Source organism: Lepisma saccharinum, chromosome 1 (genome assembly GCF_977018435.1).
Source record: "Lepisma saccharinum chromosome 1, izLepSacc3.1, whole genome shotgun sequence".
Classification (NCBI taxonomy): Eukaryota; Metazoa; Arthropoda; class Insecta; order Zygentoma; family Lepismatidae; genus Lepisma; species Lepisma saccharinum.
The window spans coordinates 179,815,804-179,832,835 of NC_139229.1; the positions used below are offsets into that span (position 1 = coordinate 179,815,804).

Sequence of the window (17,032 nt, forward strand, 5' to 3'; positions counted from 1 at the left end):
TAAAATAAAGCAAATCAATGAATTCAATCAATCTTTCGTCTCGTTTACTTTACGATGTTGGTATGTATTTACAAAATGTGAATCTGAAGTTAACACGTCATGATGCAAGTTATATTTCTTTGGTTTCGGGACTGTAGCCTACAAAAGCCATCCGTAAATACCTCATTTGTCCTAATCTCATCAGTTCATTCTCGTCGTTGCGATTAATCTATAGAGGTAGAGAGGTGACGTAAAAGAAGAAAATAAGTAACGCTGAAACTACTAGAGGCGGTAGTAACCGCGCGCAGTTGGCAACCTTGTTCGGCGCCCGAAACAAGACGATCGGCGCCGAGCTCGACCGAGATCTCCGGGCGCGGTGCCGATGCTCTCTCTCCGCCAGTGTCGAGTGAGTCGGTGCTGCGAATGGGGACGACTATCGTGTGCAAAATGGAGTGACACAGCGACGCGCGGCCAACATGAGCCCGCTTCTCCTCATCCAAGCCGTGATGTTCGTTACCGCTTGCCTCCGCGACACCTGGGCCTGCCCGCCATCCTGCCGCTGTCAGTCTGACATCGGGGACGTCAGCTGTAGGGCTTCCGGACTGACCAGGGTTCCAATCTTCAACAGCGATTTTCCAGTCGCTAAGTTGTAAGTAGCACTCCTTTTTTTTTCTTCTTCGTCTGGCACTTTTTTTTTTTAACCCTAGTTCGCTCGGGCGTATTTTGACAGCGCGGTATTCCGGACCATTTGCCAAGAGTTCGCAAACGCGCGACGGCATTTGTCGAGTTCAAGAAAAGTTTTTCTTCTTTTAGAAACGTCGCGCGAAGGATTCTTGAAAAGCCGACGCGATGCTTATCGGTAGGAGGCGAGCATACAGGTTTTGTAAGGCAGGCACTTGCACACCTTATGACGCAACGTTATTCGCAAGGCGGTCAGACTCACCGTAGAGGTCAACACTTTGATCAACATTCCTCGCGGCGCCCACCGTGTCACGTACTCCCAAACCGCCGCGCTGGAGAATTCACCCCGCTCGCGACAAATTCCGCCAGTTTCTTCGACGTTCCCTTTGTCACCCTTTTCGGATGATACACAAACCGATTCCCCCCACTTCTCTTCCACGTTCCCCCACACAGCTGGAGTCTCCGTTACTTTCATCTGGAGCGGCCCGGATAAACGGACTACGTCATCGTGACGTCACAGCTATCGACCCAGAGAGGGTGGTCGTCAACACAATAACATGCCCTAAGGGCTAACAATCCCGCCAACAATCCCTACATTGTGATTCCGCGGTTACTTGTATGAATCGCGCTTCGTCTAGCTTCTTACGGTATCTAGTTTTGCTTTCTCGTCGGTTCGGTCTCCAAACACCAAAGGGACAATTATTTCGCTGTTGCCTTTGGTCAAGATGTCAAATGCACTCAATATAACTAACATTCACATTGGCAATCTAACTATTTATTTACATCTGGTACTTTCCATGTTGGAACACTGCTGTCTAACTTGCATTATTTTACTCGTACCAGACTTGCAATTTTACCCTCGCCTCATGGGCGAACTGGTGAAGTTCTGAAGGCAGTCACCCCTTGACGTTCACAGTCAGGAGGTCATCCCTAATCAGCAGCCGCCATCTCTAAAGGCGAAAAAGTGGGGGGTAGAAGCCCTGAGGATGAATTTCTCAGTATATAACAACTTATTATACAAGATTTTTAATCCTGCTAAGTAAGTAAAATTAATTACCACTATACACCATCTCCAACGAAACATTTTAAAGCCCCCAGAGCCCAACACGTGACTGTCCACAGTAGTGATTTCCCCCAAAGCTCAAGATACGGTCATTTTGTTGCTAAATTTATACCTTTACCTCCCCAAATGGAAAATTTCTGGATGAACTACTTGTTCGAAGCAGCACGTATCGCATGACACTTTAGGATTTCATCAATAGAATACATTGTTATGTCGCTTCGGTGTGAAACCTTGCTGAGAGCAACTGGCGATCGTCCTCCCTCCATTTCACGTCCAAAATTAAGCAACCCTTTTAATATCTAAGTCCTGGTGCGTACGAGCAGGATTTTGAGGTAAGGAATTCACCGCCCTCATGGTTTCACAGAATATCAATTCTTTTGTATATCGCTCTATTAAGAACCTGCGTAAAAAAAACAAAACCCGGTCGGATTCTTGTGAATTATTCGCATCATAATAATGGGGCTAAAATATTATTTAATGAACACAATGGGGCAGGCACGTATCTAGATATATGTTTCGGGCGGGATCCGAACCAAGTGTCTCAGGAATAATAATAATGATAATAATATTAATAATGTTCAAATTAAAGTAATTATATTAAATAAAATTAATACTAAATACAATACATGAATTAATATTATATTATTATTACACGAATAGGTAAAAATACTGTATAAGAATAGAGATATAACAGCGTATATTCATTACGTAGCTTACCTGTAGTTAAAATCGGAATAATTTACATAAAAACAAGTGCCCTGGTAATGAAATTATTGTGAAATAGATGAATAATTGAATATTTATCGAATAAGAAAAATTATGTCACATGTAGTTGGAGAAAAGTGAGTTTCTGATTAATATTTTGTGTATAATAAGTAGTATTGTACATAAATCTTTTTTGAAATGTCATTCAAAGCCGTGTGATCCCAATATAATCCTCGCCTTCTAAAAAAGTTCAAAGGAAATTAATAACCATCGATTATGCAACAAATGATAATATTTCATTACTTAATTTTAGTACTTCGTAAGTCTTGGGGGGGGGGGTGTCCGCACCCTTGGACCCCCCCCCCTCTAAATGCGTCCTTCCTGTCCTTCAAAGCCGTATGATCACAATGTAATCCTTGTCTTCCAATAAGTTCAGAGGAAATTATACAACAAAGGCTAAAATAATATATCTTTCATTATTTAATTTAGTACATGATAAATCTTTGGCGGGGGTGACCCCCCTCCTAAATACGTCCTTGCAATGGGGCACGATTACATGAAACGGATACATATCTCCCCACTCCTATTGAGAACGTCGTTGATTCGGTACTCCTTACACAGAATATACACACTCACACTGTAAAAAGCTAACTGGAGAAATGACGATCCAAGGCCGTCAATTTCGGCTGCCATCCAGCTACCGTAAAGATAACCACAACCGTTTTTAAAGTATTAACGGCAATTAGACAGTTATTGAGTCAATGATTCGGTTTTTAAAAGTGAATTCATGCTGCATGCAACTCTAATTTGTAACCATTATCTATCTTCATGCATGATAAAATATTCTATGTTAAATAAAATAAAAACGGTCGCATTCAGTGTTTTAAAGTTAGCAGGCAGACCGCTAAATTTTAACGGTAGAATGATTTAAACTTCACGGTAACTTCTAAATGTTTTATACAACAGCGTATTCTGTAGTGGTTCTGGACTGTATTGATTAATTGAGTTATAATTTTATGTGCTTCAACACAATACGGGGAAACCCTTCACCTAAGGTCCGTACTAGAAACTAAGAACAGGGTTACGAAACTAGTCCTAGATTTTTAGATGGCATTTGGCGACTAATGTAGAATGTTTAGGCGCCAAATCTAAATATTTAGACTCCAAACATTGATTCATGAGAAAAAAAGATAAATTTTCAAAACTACTGTACGAAAAACATAAACCGTAAGTTAAATAAATTTCCATCTGGTCATAAAGTGGACTTAAAGTAAACAAGACATAATTGTATATTCCCTGGTTGGAATCCAGATAAAGCATTTTTTTTAATTTCTTGCATATTTTGTCTAGTGCTAGACGCTTTCATTCTATAACCAAAATACATTAAAGTTTGCCAATTGTGTAACTTCAATACATATTTCACGTTCTTGCACACAAATTGAAGAAAAACTGCTTACTTTCTGTGTAGTCGCCAAAAGTGGTGACCTAATAGATTAATTAGGCAACGAACTAAAGTTTATATTCGTCTTTCGCGACGTGTGACCCCTAATTTCTGACACTGGTGTTAAAAGTGCAAAGTGTAACCATATTGTCGGCCTCCGTGGCGGAGTGGTTATCTCAGCGCGCTACGATGCCAGGGGTTCCGGGTTCGAATCCCGGCCTGGGCATAGAAATTTGTGAGTGTCCACTCATCAATTTCATCACATCGTCACTCATTCCCATCTTCGCACATTTAGCCAAAAGTGGCACAAATGCGAAGTAAAATAAAGCAAATCAATCAATCAATCATGTCAAAACTGTATGGAGTTACTAAAATATAAACTCACAGACAATGCAAAACTTTAATTAACACACTGTGATCATCCGCCAACATAAGCTCAGTGTTGTTTCAGTACACAGCTCACCAACCTGGGTTGAACAGAAAATATTCCACGTTTCTATCAGTTTATTTCAATAAGTTCCAAAGTTAACGCCCATCTTTTCTTCCGTTTCTTTAACCGCGGCAATCAGGTTGAGAACAGGAAAATAAAATTGTGGGTATGAAGCACAGAAACTGAAAGAAACAGCTGGGGACTTGAACGCACGGGCTGCATACAACTAGGGGTAGCGAATTTCCGAACCTTCTTGAATAAAATACTTCAGAGCAACGGTAATGTTTCCCCCGGCATATCTTCAATTTTTGAATCTTGAATATCTTGCTTGTTAGGTTAGGTTTGTTTGTTTAGGAAAGGTTGTATGTAAGTTTTCTGTTTTCTTTTTTTAGATAAATAGAGAGTCCTCCCCAATGGAGTGGTGGTAACGTTGTAATTAAGGAGTTGCGGTCGATACCCGGTGGAAGCACAAAGCGGTTCGGGTCCCAGTTTAAACTGTAGGTCCAGTCCCGATTAGTCTTTCTGTGCATAAAGTGGACTTAAACCTCAAAGAGGTTAATTTAGCCTTTGTGTGCGGCGTATATGACGCATAGAGCATCGGATTTGCCGAAAACTGACTGTACAAATAAGAGGAATCTATTGGAGATAGATAAAATTAATAGAGAGAATAAAAAGTAATATTAATACGGATTCTTTCATCCTTTCACTTCATGAAACATTTTTTACATTGCTGTTTCGGACATTGCCAACGTTAAAGAATGAAAATATTTCGACGTGCCACCGAATTATTTTTCTGATATTAAAATGTCGCAGGGAATATTATGAAGAAGACGGTACTCTTTCTTATATTAGCGATACTTTTCTCCTTAAAAGTGTGAATTTCGTCAGACGGATCCCAAAGGTGACGATTTGTAACCGTAATATGCTCTATGCACTCTGGCTTCACCCGCCGCAATTCGTTTCTTTATGCAACACTTTTGTCCAAGGTGCAGTTCGACGGACATTGGATAAAAATGCTGTGTAAAGCTGTGAATTGCGGCAATATTAAGTGAGTCGAGTGTACGAGTATGTACAGTCACCGGCAAATAAAAAAAGGACACCTAGATCCTGAAATACTTGCTTATGTGTGTTGCCTAACTCTACGGCAGTGGTAGAAGATGCCATTGAAAATTTGCTATTAAAATCCACTTATCGCCGTAGAGGTAGGCAACACACATAACGCCTTGCAGGGAAACGACCATTTCAGGATTTAGGTGTACCTATCAGAATTAGTTACATTTATATGAGGATTTGAACATTTTCACACGTGACAAATAGGACTTGCGTTTTAAGCATGTTATTTTGCAACGTGTATTACCACAGCAAAAGTTGATTCTATTGATAGAAAGGCACAATGATGAATGATGATTCAATGGCTGATATCGAAATCCAGGATACTGCTCGTATTTTGATCTGTCACAATAAAAGTCCATACAAGAACGGTTATCATGATCACCAGACTTATGCTAAAGGGTGGTCAGCTAGCAAAAACTTATTTGCCTGTTAGTTAAAATGAAAACGTACATAAACAAGTAACTGCCATGGTCCGATAATAGCAACACCATATTCCGTTAACTAATAATGAAATTTAAAACGAAACAACTTTCCTTGTACTCTGTTTCCATTTAGCTTCGAACGTGGAAGAGCTGTGATTTAAATTCGATTCACAGGGTCCAAGACACAGTGCCCTTCAATCAGTTTCTTGTATAAGGGTATGATCACATTTGATATGGTTTCGGCCTAAGTTTTACTTGCGTACACGGCATAAAACGGCAAAACGAACACCATGGAAATACATGTGAGCGGCCACACTGCTCTGGCGTGCACGGCAACCAAACCGCCGATTAGAACCAAATCATTTTATTTTTCGGCAGAATTCGCCAGAAGTGTAGTGCCGTACGCTTTTATACCTGATTTCTTGTGGTGTTTCGGTGACAATAATGAATAGTAAAGAGATTATTGACTTGGTTTACGAATGTATATCATTATACACACATGAATCAAGCACTATCTGGAGTCTGGAAATCGTGCCTTCAAATTAATTTTTCGTTGTTAAAGATACCAGTGATGTGATCGGAACATAAAAAATTTAAAATACGGACGTTCGAGACGGAAATAATTAACAATTCCCAGACAAGGTCGGGAAATTTTGGTGACGAGAAATGTTCGAAATTTCCCGACAATATCCCCCCCCCTCCCTCAAGTGATTGTTCTTGCATTTCTGGAAAGAAACCCTGCTACTGTCAAAAAATTTACCACATTTATAGTGTAGAAAACATCGAGAATTAATCGCTTTTAAACAAGATCATTTGGAATTTTCAGAAGTATGGATCGGGACGGAAATTTTTTCGGGTTCCCACACACCCCTAAATAATGCACACAAATAACGAAAATCTTATAAAATCTCACTCGGTTCCCTCTCTCGAATATATTATTGTCAATAAAGGGTTTTCGAACAGTACCATTCCGATATATTCTACATATCAAACTCTACCAACACACTGACGGTTTTCCAGATGCAATGTGATCAGTGATCACCACATCGCCAGTAAATGTGGCAAAATTTGATGAAATTAGCGATAGAACAAACACAACGATAAATCTATGTCTTGATCAGGGTTCGATCCTTGGATCTCTGGCTTCGCTGACCACTAAGCCTCCGCCACAGAGGGGGGAGATGTGGGACCTCCAGGATATGCACGGTGCACACAAAGGTCGCTAACCGCTCATTCATTTCGCTACCCTTAGATTCCTAGTGTCTACTAAGCTGTATCGTTTTCGTAGTTTGTACCGCTTTCCTATAACTTTTGGCTAATCACGGCGATGAAGATGGTTAGATGCCCAGGCCGGGACTTGAACTCGGTACATTCGAATGCGAGTTCTTGAACGCAATGTGACATAATATCTCGAAAATTGGAACTTGGCGGTAATGTAGGAAGATGAACTGAATCGGAAAAAAATTGCGCAAGTTATACTCGACAGTTCATTTCCATTGGCGTGCCCACGATTATATTTTACATTATTATAACGTGACCGACGTTTTTATTCGGATCTAACAAGAAATGTAGTATTATAGCCCTTACCATCAACCTCCTCCCTCCTGCGCGCGCCGCTATTTAATGCACATGTAAGAAACAGACCCTATGGAAGAGTACCATTACGGTTAAATGTAAGAATTCTTTCGTCTGAATAACCAAATACACATAGAAAATAAATAATAATAGTACAGGTTGTTTTTAGGTTTGAGATTAAATTGTTTCGAAATTGTAAAAATGTCGAGACATACAGGGAATTTGTTAATAAATACCTTACCCAGTATTTACGACACATCGTTCTGCGGGCTTCCCTGATGATGTGGTGGTAACATATCGCTTGTAATCAAGGGGTCCGAGGTTCGATCGCATGGTGGTCAGGGTCCCACTCGCCGATTAAAGGTTTTGGGTTCGAGTTTCGACCCGGGCATGGCTGTTCCTTTGCGTTGTCCCTTCATCAATCTCACCTAATCATCTTTCATCTTCAACGTCGCGATTAACCTGAAGATGCAGAAAACTACGTAATATAGGGACAAATAATACAATGTAGAAGTGGAGTTTTCGCCTGGACCACCAACATGGTTGTGGTTGTCGGGCATAGGTTCGAAATTTTCCAGGTTCCCTCGCCGGCACTGCAGAAAGTATTAGGTACTCGGTCGAGGTTATTTATTTCGCCACCATGCATTGTTCTCTAGAAAGCATGCATGGGTGTTTGAGACAGCATGCGCGCTTGTACGTACCATCTGCACTTCCAATCAGGTACCCACGCAGTATTCGCCGTAAGTGTGGGCGGTTGAATTAAGGGAGACTTGCTACATTAAAGCCGTTAAAAATATTTATAGCCCATAACGTTAACGACATGTAGGCTTCACTTCGTTTACCATTCGCTTGATTGACTTTATTCCCTGCTGGTGTCCCTTTTTTAGCGCATCCTTTCAAGGAATTCTTGGTGGTCAAGCTTCAAATACTCGCTCCCGTAATTTAGCAGTGAATGCGTCCGTTTTTCTCGCAGTGTTACTCCAAGGCCACATTTTACAATTCAATATCAACATTTTCTAAGCGTGGAAGAAGATCCGTAGCTGAAAATGTATACAGACTCTTAAAACTTAAAACAATAACACAGAACCGGCTTCAATTATCTGTACTGGTTATCTCAGCGCACTATTCTAGATTCGAATCCGGGGCAAGGAGTGAATGTTGGCTTGCTGTTAGATCCGTTATATATTTCATCAATTCATCATTCACCCCGCTCCGAGGGGGCTGCAAGGTCAAATAACGATAATGAAATGGAATGCATTGTGTGAACGTGATTCTGCACACACTGAAATTACAGTTACTTTCATATACCGTAAAGTTACTAGGAATTTAGGGAGGGTAAGGGATCGGTTCTTTTGTCCAAAATGTCCAAAATCTGTAAGTTGAAAATGGGCCCTCGAGGGGAAAGGGGGGTTATGAGAACTCGCAGTGTTACTCCAAGGCCACATTTTACAATTCAATATCAACATTTTCTAAGCGTGGAAGAAGATCCGTAGCTGAAAATGTATACAGACTCTTAAAACTTAAAACAATAACACAGATCCGGCTTCAATTATATGTACTGGTTATCTCAGCGCACTATTCTAGATTCGAATCCTGGGCAAGGAGTGAATGTTGGCTTGCTGTTAGATCCGTTATATACAAGGGTCGTTCAAGGTTGACCGGGATTTTCGTACGTAAAAAATCGATGAATAGCCGGATCATGATGAAACGTGCGGGTGACGTAATGTATTCCTTCGCGAGTAACTAGCGCCCGGCATGACGTATTTCGCGCATGGCGGCAAGCAGTGTGTCTGTGGCTGTGGAGCAGCGGTGTGTAATCAAATTTCTCGTGAAGGAGAAAGTGAAACCAGCTGAGATTTTCAGACGATTGCAAGCACAGTATGGTGAACAAACGATGTCGTGGACAAGAGTGTACGAATGGTGTGAGCAGTTTCGCGAAGGACGGGAGCTGGTGACAAATGAAGCGCATGGACACATTCGCCCGACTGCAGTCACACCAGTGAATATCGCACGTGTTGAGCAAATGATTCTTGAGAACCGGCGAGTAACAGTGTGGGATATTGCTGCCGAGGTGAATATCAGTGTCGGGAGTGTTGAGACAATCATTCACGACCACTTACGCTTCCGCAAAATCTGTGCAAGGTGGGTTCCCCGCCAGCTGACATTCGATCAGAAGTGGACACGCAGGACGGTCTGTGAACAGCTTCTGAATCGGTTTCGAGCAGAAAGTGATGAATTGTTGCAATCCATCATCACGTGTGATGAAACATGGTTGCACAATTCAACCCCAGAGACCAAAAGACGCAGCATGGAGTGGCGGCATAAAGGTTCCCCACCCCCAAGAAAAGCAAAACGCAGCCGTCCACTGGAAAGATCATGGCAAGTGTCTTCTGGGACATGAAGGGCGTTATCCATGTGGATTTTCTGGACAAAGGGATCACAATTAATGCCCAGTATTACTCCACATTGTTGAGTGGTGCTGTACGAAAGTCCATTCGCAAGAAAAGACCTGTGATGTAGTCTGGAAATGTCATTCTTCTCCATGACAATACCCGCCCTCACACGGCAAATGTGACAACGACAACTCCGACATGCGCTGGGAAGTTCTGCTCCATCCCCCTACAGTCCGGATTTAGCCCCCAGTGATTATCATTTGTTTGCACCCCTTAAAGACCATCTGGGAGGGAAGAAATTCACAACAGACGAAGCACTGCGGAGCGATGTCCTCCAGTGGCTACGACAACAACCAAGTTCTTTCTATGCCAGAACGATGGCAACGGTGCCTCGGCGTGCACGGAGAATACTTTAAAAAACTGACATAGTTTGGTGTTTCTTCTGCTACCTATTTCCTCTGCAGAAATAAAAGTCCCGGTCAACCTTGAACGACCCTTGTATTTCATCAATTCATCATTCACCCCGCTCCGAGGGGGCGGGGAGAGTTCAGACCCCTTGCTTGCCCATTAGTTACGCCTGTGGATAAAGTGAATCCACATTCCTTAACATCTCAACACGTTTTTCATGAATCGAATCAGAAACATAAAGAAGAAATGCTACTGAATTTCCGTGAAAGACAACATTGAAAGCAATGCAATATATTCAACAATTGTGCGATAGAGATAAATCATTTTTTTAGGAACATTTCACTCCGAGGCGACAGGCGATACGATACACGTTGAGGATTTCACTACTCGAACGCAGGCTTGTGAGGCCTCTTATGCCGCTACGGTGTGAATTGTTGCTGTTGATGGACTCGTTTCAAAGCGACATCTGTCGCGTGTCGCTTGAATCTGAAAACTGCACAAGAAACGACTGCTTCTATTCTACGGATATATCTAGTTGAATATAGTTACTGATGTACAGTCATGGACAGTTCTGGGTTGCCACAACCCTATTGACTTTGAATGGAATGGGGACGTTACAATCCAAAAATGTCCGTGACTGTTAAATGGTTAAATCTGAGCTAGTGAAACAGTTTTTTTTCATTAAAGGGGCCTTATGACACAAAAATTATAAAGTGTAACAATATTGGCAACATGCTGATGCGTTCTTTTTTGTATATTTATGCATTTTAGAAATTTTCCACTCCCGCCTGTGCTATTATTAAAATTTCTAATTTTTATTGCATAAAATATTGAGAAATATCTCAAGACGAGGCTTTATAATGGAAAAATCGTTGTGATTATCTCACCGGTTTACATTATATTAAGATGGCCTAACTTTAGGATCAACTTGCTCGTATGACATCTCTCGGCGTATACTGCTAATTTACTACTACTACCACCGCCACTTCCGACGATAAAAAAGGCACAGAACATCCGTGCAAACACTCGCGTAATCATGTCATTTCTGTTCGCGTTTGTTCTTTGACAAGTGGTACTTACACACTTTTCCCTTTGAGTCAAGTCCTTCACATTTCAAGTGTGTGCCTAGCTCTAGTAACGTCTTCTTCTGTGTGCACTGTCCGTGGTTGAAAGAAGAGAATGCTAACAAGATATAGGCCGTGTCCGAAAGGTGCAAGACCATACTTCAAGCGAGCATTCTCCGAGTACGGTCTTGCAGTGCAGTCTTGAAGTCGTGGACTGGAAGTGAAAATCTTTCGTATTGCACTTCGACTGCAGCGCCAAATACGATCAGTAGAGGACACGTTGTTTTCCCTGCGTTTTAAACACTTGTTTTTCACCATAGAAATCACATAGCATTTTAAATGTTCTTACACATATATTTCCACACATTAGAAGAACTTTAACCAACAACTTGCTGGCTTATAACGTATATTTAACCTGTGCTGCTGGCTTTCTACCTCCATGATTTCAAACAAATGAACAGCGAATTCAGAAATCACGTGACCAAGTCTGCAACGATCCGTGCTCCGAGATGTGGTCTCGATTGCTTGTGTACTTGGTGCTTTCGAACTGTACTAGGTGACGTCACTTCCGTCAAATCCATTACTTCAAGTCTGCACTTTATACCTTTCGGACACAACCATAGACTCTATGCCCTTTTTTAACCTATATTTTTACTGTCACCTTAGAATGCGGCATCTATTTATTTCTGTTATATTACGTCATGTATTGGTACTACTACCATATAAGTCTGAAATTTGCCTGCGGTGCCATAGTAACCACTCCGCCACGGAGGTTTGCACAACATAAATTAATTCGATCCACCGTGAGCGGAGACGATCAATCTAAAGTGATCTGTCGATATCTCAGGAACTACACAGCATTCCCTGACATTCGCTACGAGACTCGGAGGCAACAGGACACGGCGTCAGCGCTTGTCTTTCCCGATGAACGGGGTCCGCGACAGTCGCTAGAGTCGGCTATTAAAATTACAGTATTCAAATTGTGTACTAACCTTGACTACAGAAGGTGTTGACAATGATGTCCCTCTGCTATAACACATTCCTGGCATCTCCGAAGGAAATTAGCATTCACACGTGCAGGTTCGTCTACTGTAATTCTCCCGATTTCTCGTACAATACTCTCATTTAACTCACGAATGGTGTGCGGATTGTCTTTGTATACTTTATTTTTTAGATTTCCCCATTATTCTTTCCACTGAAACTAAACTTTTTTACGAGATTTAATATAGTGGTCCTATGTGGAACGGGAACACCAGGAAATTTCGTTGCAAAACGTCGTCGCACTTCTCCACAATTCCTCTTTCCGAAGTAACACTCGACAAGATAAATCCTTTGTTGTAATGTAAACTTTTGTGGTGCCATATTAAGCCACAATTTTCAACACACGAACATGACACAACACAACTTCCGAGGGAAGATTATACTGGCGTCAGTGTGCAACGTTAACAGAAAGGGAAAGAGGGCGAAGGCAGGGAGAGCGAGAAAAACAGACTCTAGCGCGCGACTATCGCGGACCCCATTCACCGGGAAAGACAAACGCTGACGCCGGGCCGCTTGCTGTCGAGTCTCGTAGCGAATGTCAGGGAATGCTCTAGTAAATGTCAAAAATCTTTGAAAGTTAAATATATTGTTCTTTGTTTGTTTTGAGTCCAGTCGATGTTTATGTGGCCTACAGTTTAAAGAAATATAAGTCAGAATGAAACTTTAATAATTAACATTAAAAGGAGAGGTGCTGACCGTTTCTAATATCAACTACTTTATATTAAATTAAACTATAATTAAAAATTGTTTCACGAAAATTTCCACCCTCTTATGATAACGCTCACTACTTTCCTGTGCAATGTGCCCCCACCGAGATCGAAGGCGAAACTTCTTGGTTACAAGGTGACAGCATTACCAATACACTGTCAGGGAAGTCCGTTAAATATCTTGCAAATAGAGGTTAAACACGACACACACACGCACCTTTACTCCCTACCCACACATATATAGATCTTCAGAATATGAATGCTTTCCATCTGTTCGTTTTTCTTTTCTTTTGGAATTTATTATGATATAAATGCATTCACGAAATTGACAATTAGTAAGTTTAAGTGACACACTTTATTCAACTTTTTTAAAAAGTTGTTTCAGTTTTCTTTTTAAGCAGATGAAAGCAAATCCAGACTGTGGATCTGCAGTTGGAGTGGCGGAGGAGATATATGTAGAAGAAAAAAAAGAAGAAAGAAAGATAAAGGAAGAGCGTTGCAGAGAGAAGGAAGATTGTGACAAAAAGAAAGGGAAGAGTGGAAGGAAAGAAATACAAATAGAGAATGCGGAGAAAAGGAAAGATGAAGGAAGAAAAGAGAGATTGAGAGCAAAAGAGAAATCTTAGAAACAAACCTATATAGAAGGACAGAAACAGAAGTAAAGAAAGAGACAGAAAACAGGAGAGGGAGAGGGACACTAAATGAATGAGTAAATTCGACTACAATCGAAGAATTGGAGTCGCCCGTTCCTGAAATATGAAAGGTTTCTTCGCTTTAGAAACGGAATGAAAATTGCACTTCACTTTTTCACTTTGCACTTTTAGAATTGTTTTTCTCTCTCTTGTCAGTTACGAACGACTATTTCAGAACTTTGGGACAGACCACTGACTACGGAATATCCGGAACGTATAGTAACCCAGAAAAGACAAGAAGATAAAAAAATACCTCTCTTCGCATTGCACTGCATCACGAAGTCAGGCAGGGACACTGCAAGCAAGGTTCCACATATTATCGATTTCGACCGTAGTCGAAAAGATGTGATCAGCACCACTCTCTGGCAGCCTTCCCCTTCTCCCTGCAGAGGCTCGTTGATTACAGGCTGGTTGAGTCCTAGAACAGCCAATAGAGGGACATAATGGAAAAGTTTCGACATAATCAACAGTAGGTCGACAGATGGATCTTTATCCGCTGAACGTTTTTATGGAAGGCACAATGAAAGAAGGAAAAATAAGGAAATGATTTGTGTTTCCTATTACTTTCGTTGCTGCAAAATAAAATAAAACAGGTGTACTTGAATGTGCGCGGAGGGTACATAATCTATGAAGTTGTAGTGGCGATGGCAATCTGTGTCCAAACCAAAGTCAAGTTTTCGAAAGTTGTATTGAAAATTTTGAGCTGAGAAGACATTACGGTATACAGTACAAGAATTAAGATACTCTTCCTTATGATTTTTATAAGTTCCAGTCATTCAAATGAACTGACTAAAGGAATGTCGATAAGTCGTTTGATATTCGTAGTATATGTCAGAGTCATCGAAGGCACTTCGATACAGTTGAACCACTGTATCAAGTGGCTGCTTCCTGCAATCGCCTACTTGATACAGTGGTTCAACTGATTGTAATTCGCAAACATGTGCAAATTTAACTTCTTTGGTTTTTGGGACAGAGGGTGGGAAACAGTAATAATAATAATAATAATAATAATAATAATAATAATAATAATAATAATAATAATTACACTACTTACTGTGCTGAAGTTTCACAACTCGCGAATTGTAATTGCATTTTGCAACACATTTATTACTCATTTTCTTGTTCTGTAGAAATTTTTCTTTGTACGAAATAGAACCGCGTATTTAAACTAAATTGACATTTATTATATATGAATGAACTTCCAGAAGTAATTCGTCAGCTTCGTAGTCAAATGACGAAACGTGAAAAAAATATTTCTTGATAATAAGTATATGAGGTGGTGAATGCTTTGTTAAACAGAAGCCAGATGTGTTCTCATCGGTTTCATTGATGGCATTTAAAGTATGAAAAACGTTCATGACCAAGTTTACATTTCTAAATACAATTGAAATATTTGTATTAGGGCATTAAATGTGACTACTGTATTGTAATGATGGGGGACGAATCTTTGGCATTCTCCGGTTAATTAACACTGCATTCCCAGACCTGCCTTGCATGAGATCTCCCATCTCGGGAAATTAACCCAGGAATCCGGTTTGGTAGTGAACTCCCTAACCACCGAACCAAAACTCAACCTTACTACCTGTAATATTTTCTTGGAGAAGAAAATAATGTGCACAATATTTGCGAATTGTTATTAGTTAGCACCACACCACACATCTGCTCTGAGCTTTGACCGTATCATCGGTTTCCAGCAGGGTTAATCGCACGTAAGTCATACACCTTCTCGGCCACTCTCCGTATTTCGTCTTCTGAAGTCAGGTTGAAAGCTTTCGTTGTTAGGCTAAATGTAGTGTATTTATGCTAAGAGATTTAGCCTAACCTAACCACGAAAGCATTCCGCCCTTGCGCCAGGAGATGAAATACGGCGCTTGACCGAGAAGGTGTTTGACTTACGTGTGATGAGTCATACCCGTTTCCAGCACAGCAAATCCGCGGATAGAGAGAAATTTGGAAACATTAAATAGACTTGGCAGACACCAAAACACATGAGTTACGTACGCGGCGTTGCTTCAATTTTTGTGGGTCGTTGCTAAAAATGGAACCGGGGAAACACGAAAAAGCTTCCCCGCCATAACTCAGAATAAAGAGAACAAGAAGGAAGAAATCGAACCGAGGCGTCGATAAACATCGTGGAACATTTTGACGAAATATCGTTCGTTGAGTTGGGCGAGCGTGGAAAATACCGCGTGGTCTGACAGCATCTGATATCTGTTTTTCCCCCCCTCTGCTCCTTCAGCAAGGCTGCATTTCTCAATGTGCAACGGTTTGCCCGTTGGTGAACTATGTTTTAGGCGGTATGAAGAAAAGGAAGAGCAAGAAATATTCAAAACGTGATATTAGCGTGAAGTTAGACCTAACGACAGAATTATGTAGACTCGAGGCGGAAAAATTGGAACTGTACGACGGTGTGCGATACTCTTTTCTCGTTTTTTTCTTCAAGTTGCCTTGATAGAGGAAGGGGGCGGGGGCACTCATAGCTGTTTCTCGAGCTGCTTCAACTTAAACGAAACCCTTGACAAGCTGCTCACCCGAAAGCCAAGTGGCTTTTTACAGTGTTTCCATCTGTGGTCACAGAAATGTAACCGACCCACTCCTTTCTTTTTTTGAGAATGGTGGTTATGTGCCAATTTAATTGTGTCAGCTGCCTCAGTATGTAACAGATTTTAGAAAAATACTTGTATTGCTAGTTAATATTACTAACATTAAGTCTTATACAAATGAAACAGGCAAACATAACAACGTTTCAGCTTACAAAGCTTTCGTCATGATAAACGATTTTACAATAATATATTTCCTACGCCGGCTAACAATTTTCATGTATGAACATTTCTTTAACAAAGCCCTTTCGAAAAATCTGTTTAGTCGACAGACTAATTTGAAATAAAATTAAAATTAATTTCATTGCAATAAGAATGGCGACAAATGTGGAATACTTTGGTAAAATTTATAACAAAAATTGCACTCTATATATAAAAAAATACATTTATAGAGTCTCTAGATTCTATAACATCAATGTCGAACATTGTTTTGAATTATCAGAACACTTCCAAATGTAAAGTTGGTACTAGTGGCCAGTAGTACCTATACATATTACGAGGATTGGGGAGGGGAAGCGATCATACCCATACCCCCCCTCGATAAGTGTCAAGTTAACACTATCGTCATCTAAATTTAAGCACTCGCACTCCCTGAATTGTCTAATGCCAATGAATGATATGCACTCAGTGAACATAGCTGTAAACGGTTCAGAAATAAACAATTGATGTACGTAACATGACTTCACTATTCCCCCGCTCCCCCTCCTGCTGATCTGGT

At 40.8% G+C, this 17,032-nt stretch overlaps 1 protein-coding gene across 1 annotated transcript in view; it reads left to right on the forward strand.

The window, feature by feature from the left end:
* The first annotated feature begins 390 nt into the window (after positions 1-390).
* The window catches only part of rk (G-protein coupled receptor rickets), a 360,302-nt gene continuing 343,660 nt past the window's right edge, over positions 391-17,032 (forward strand). The window contains exon 1 of the mRNA XM_083143651.1: positions 391-628. Within this exon, the coding sequence (XP_082999777.1) occupies positions 456-628 (173 nt within the window). The 5' untranslated portion in view covers positions 391-455. The remainder of the gene's footprint in view (positions 629-17,032) is intronic.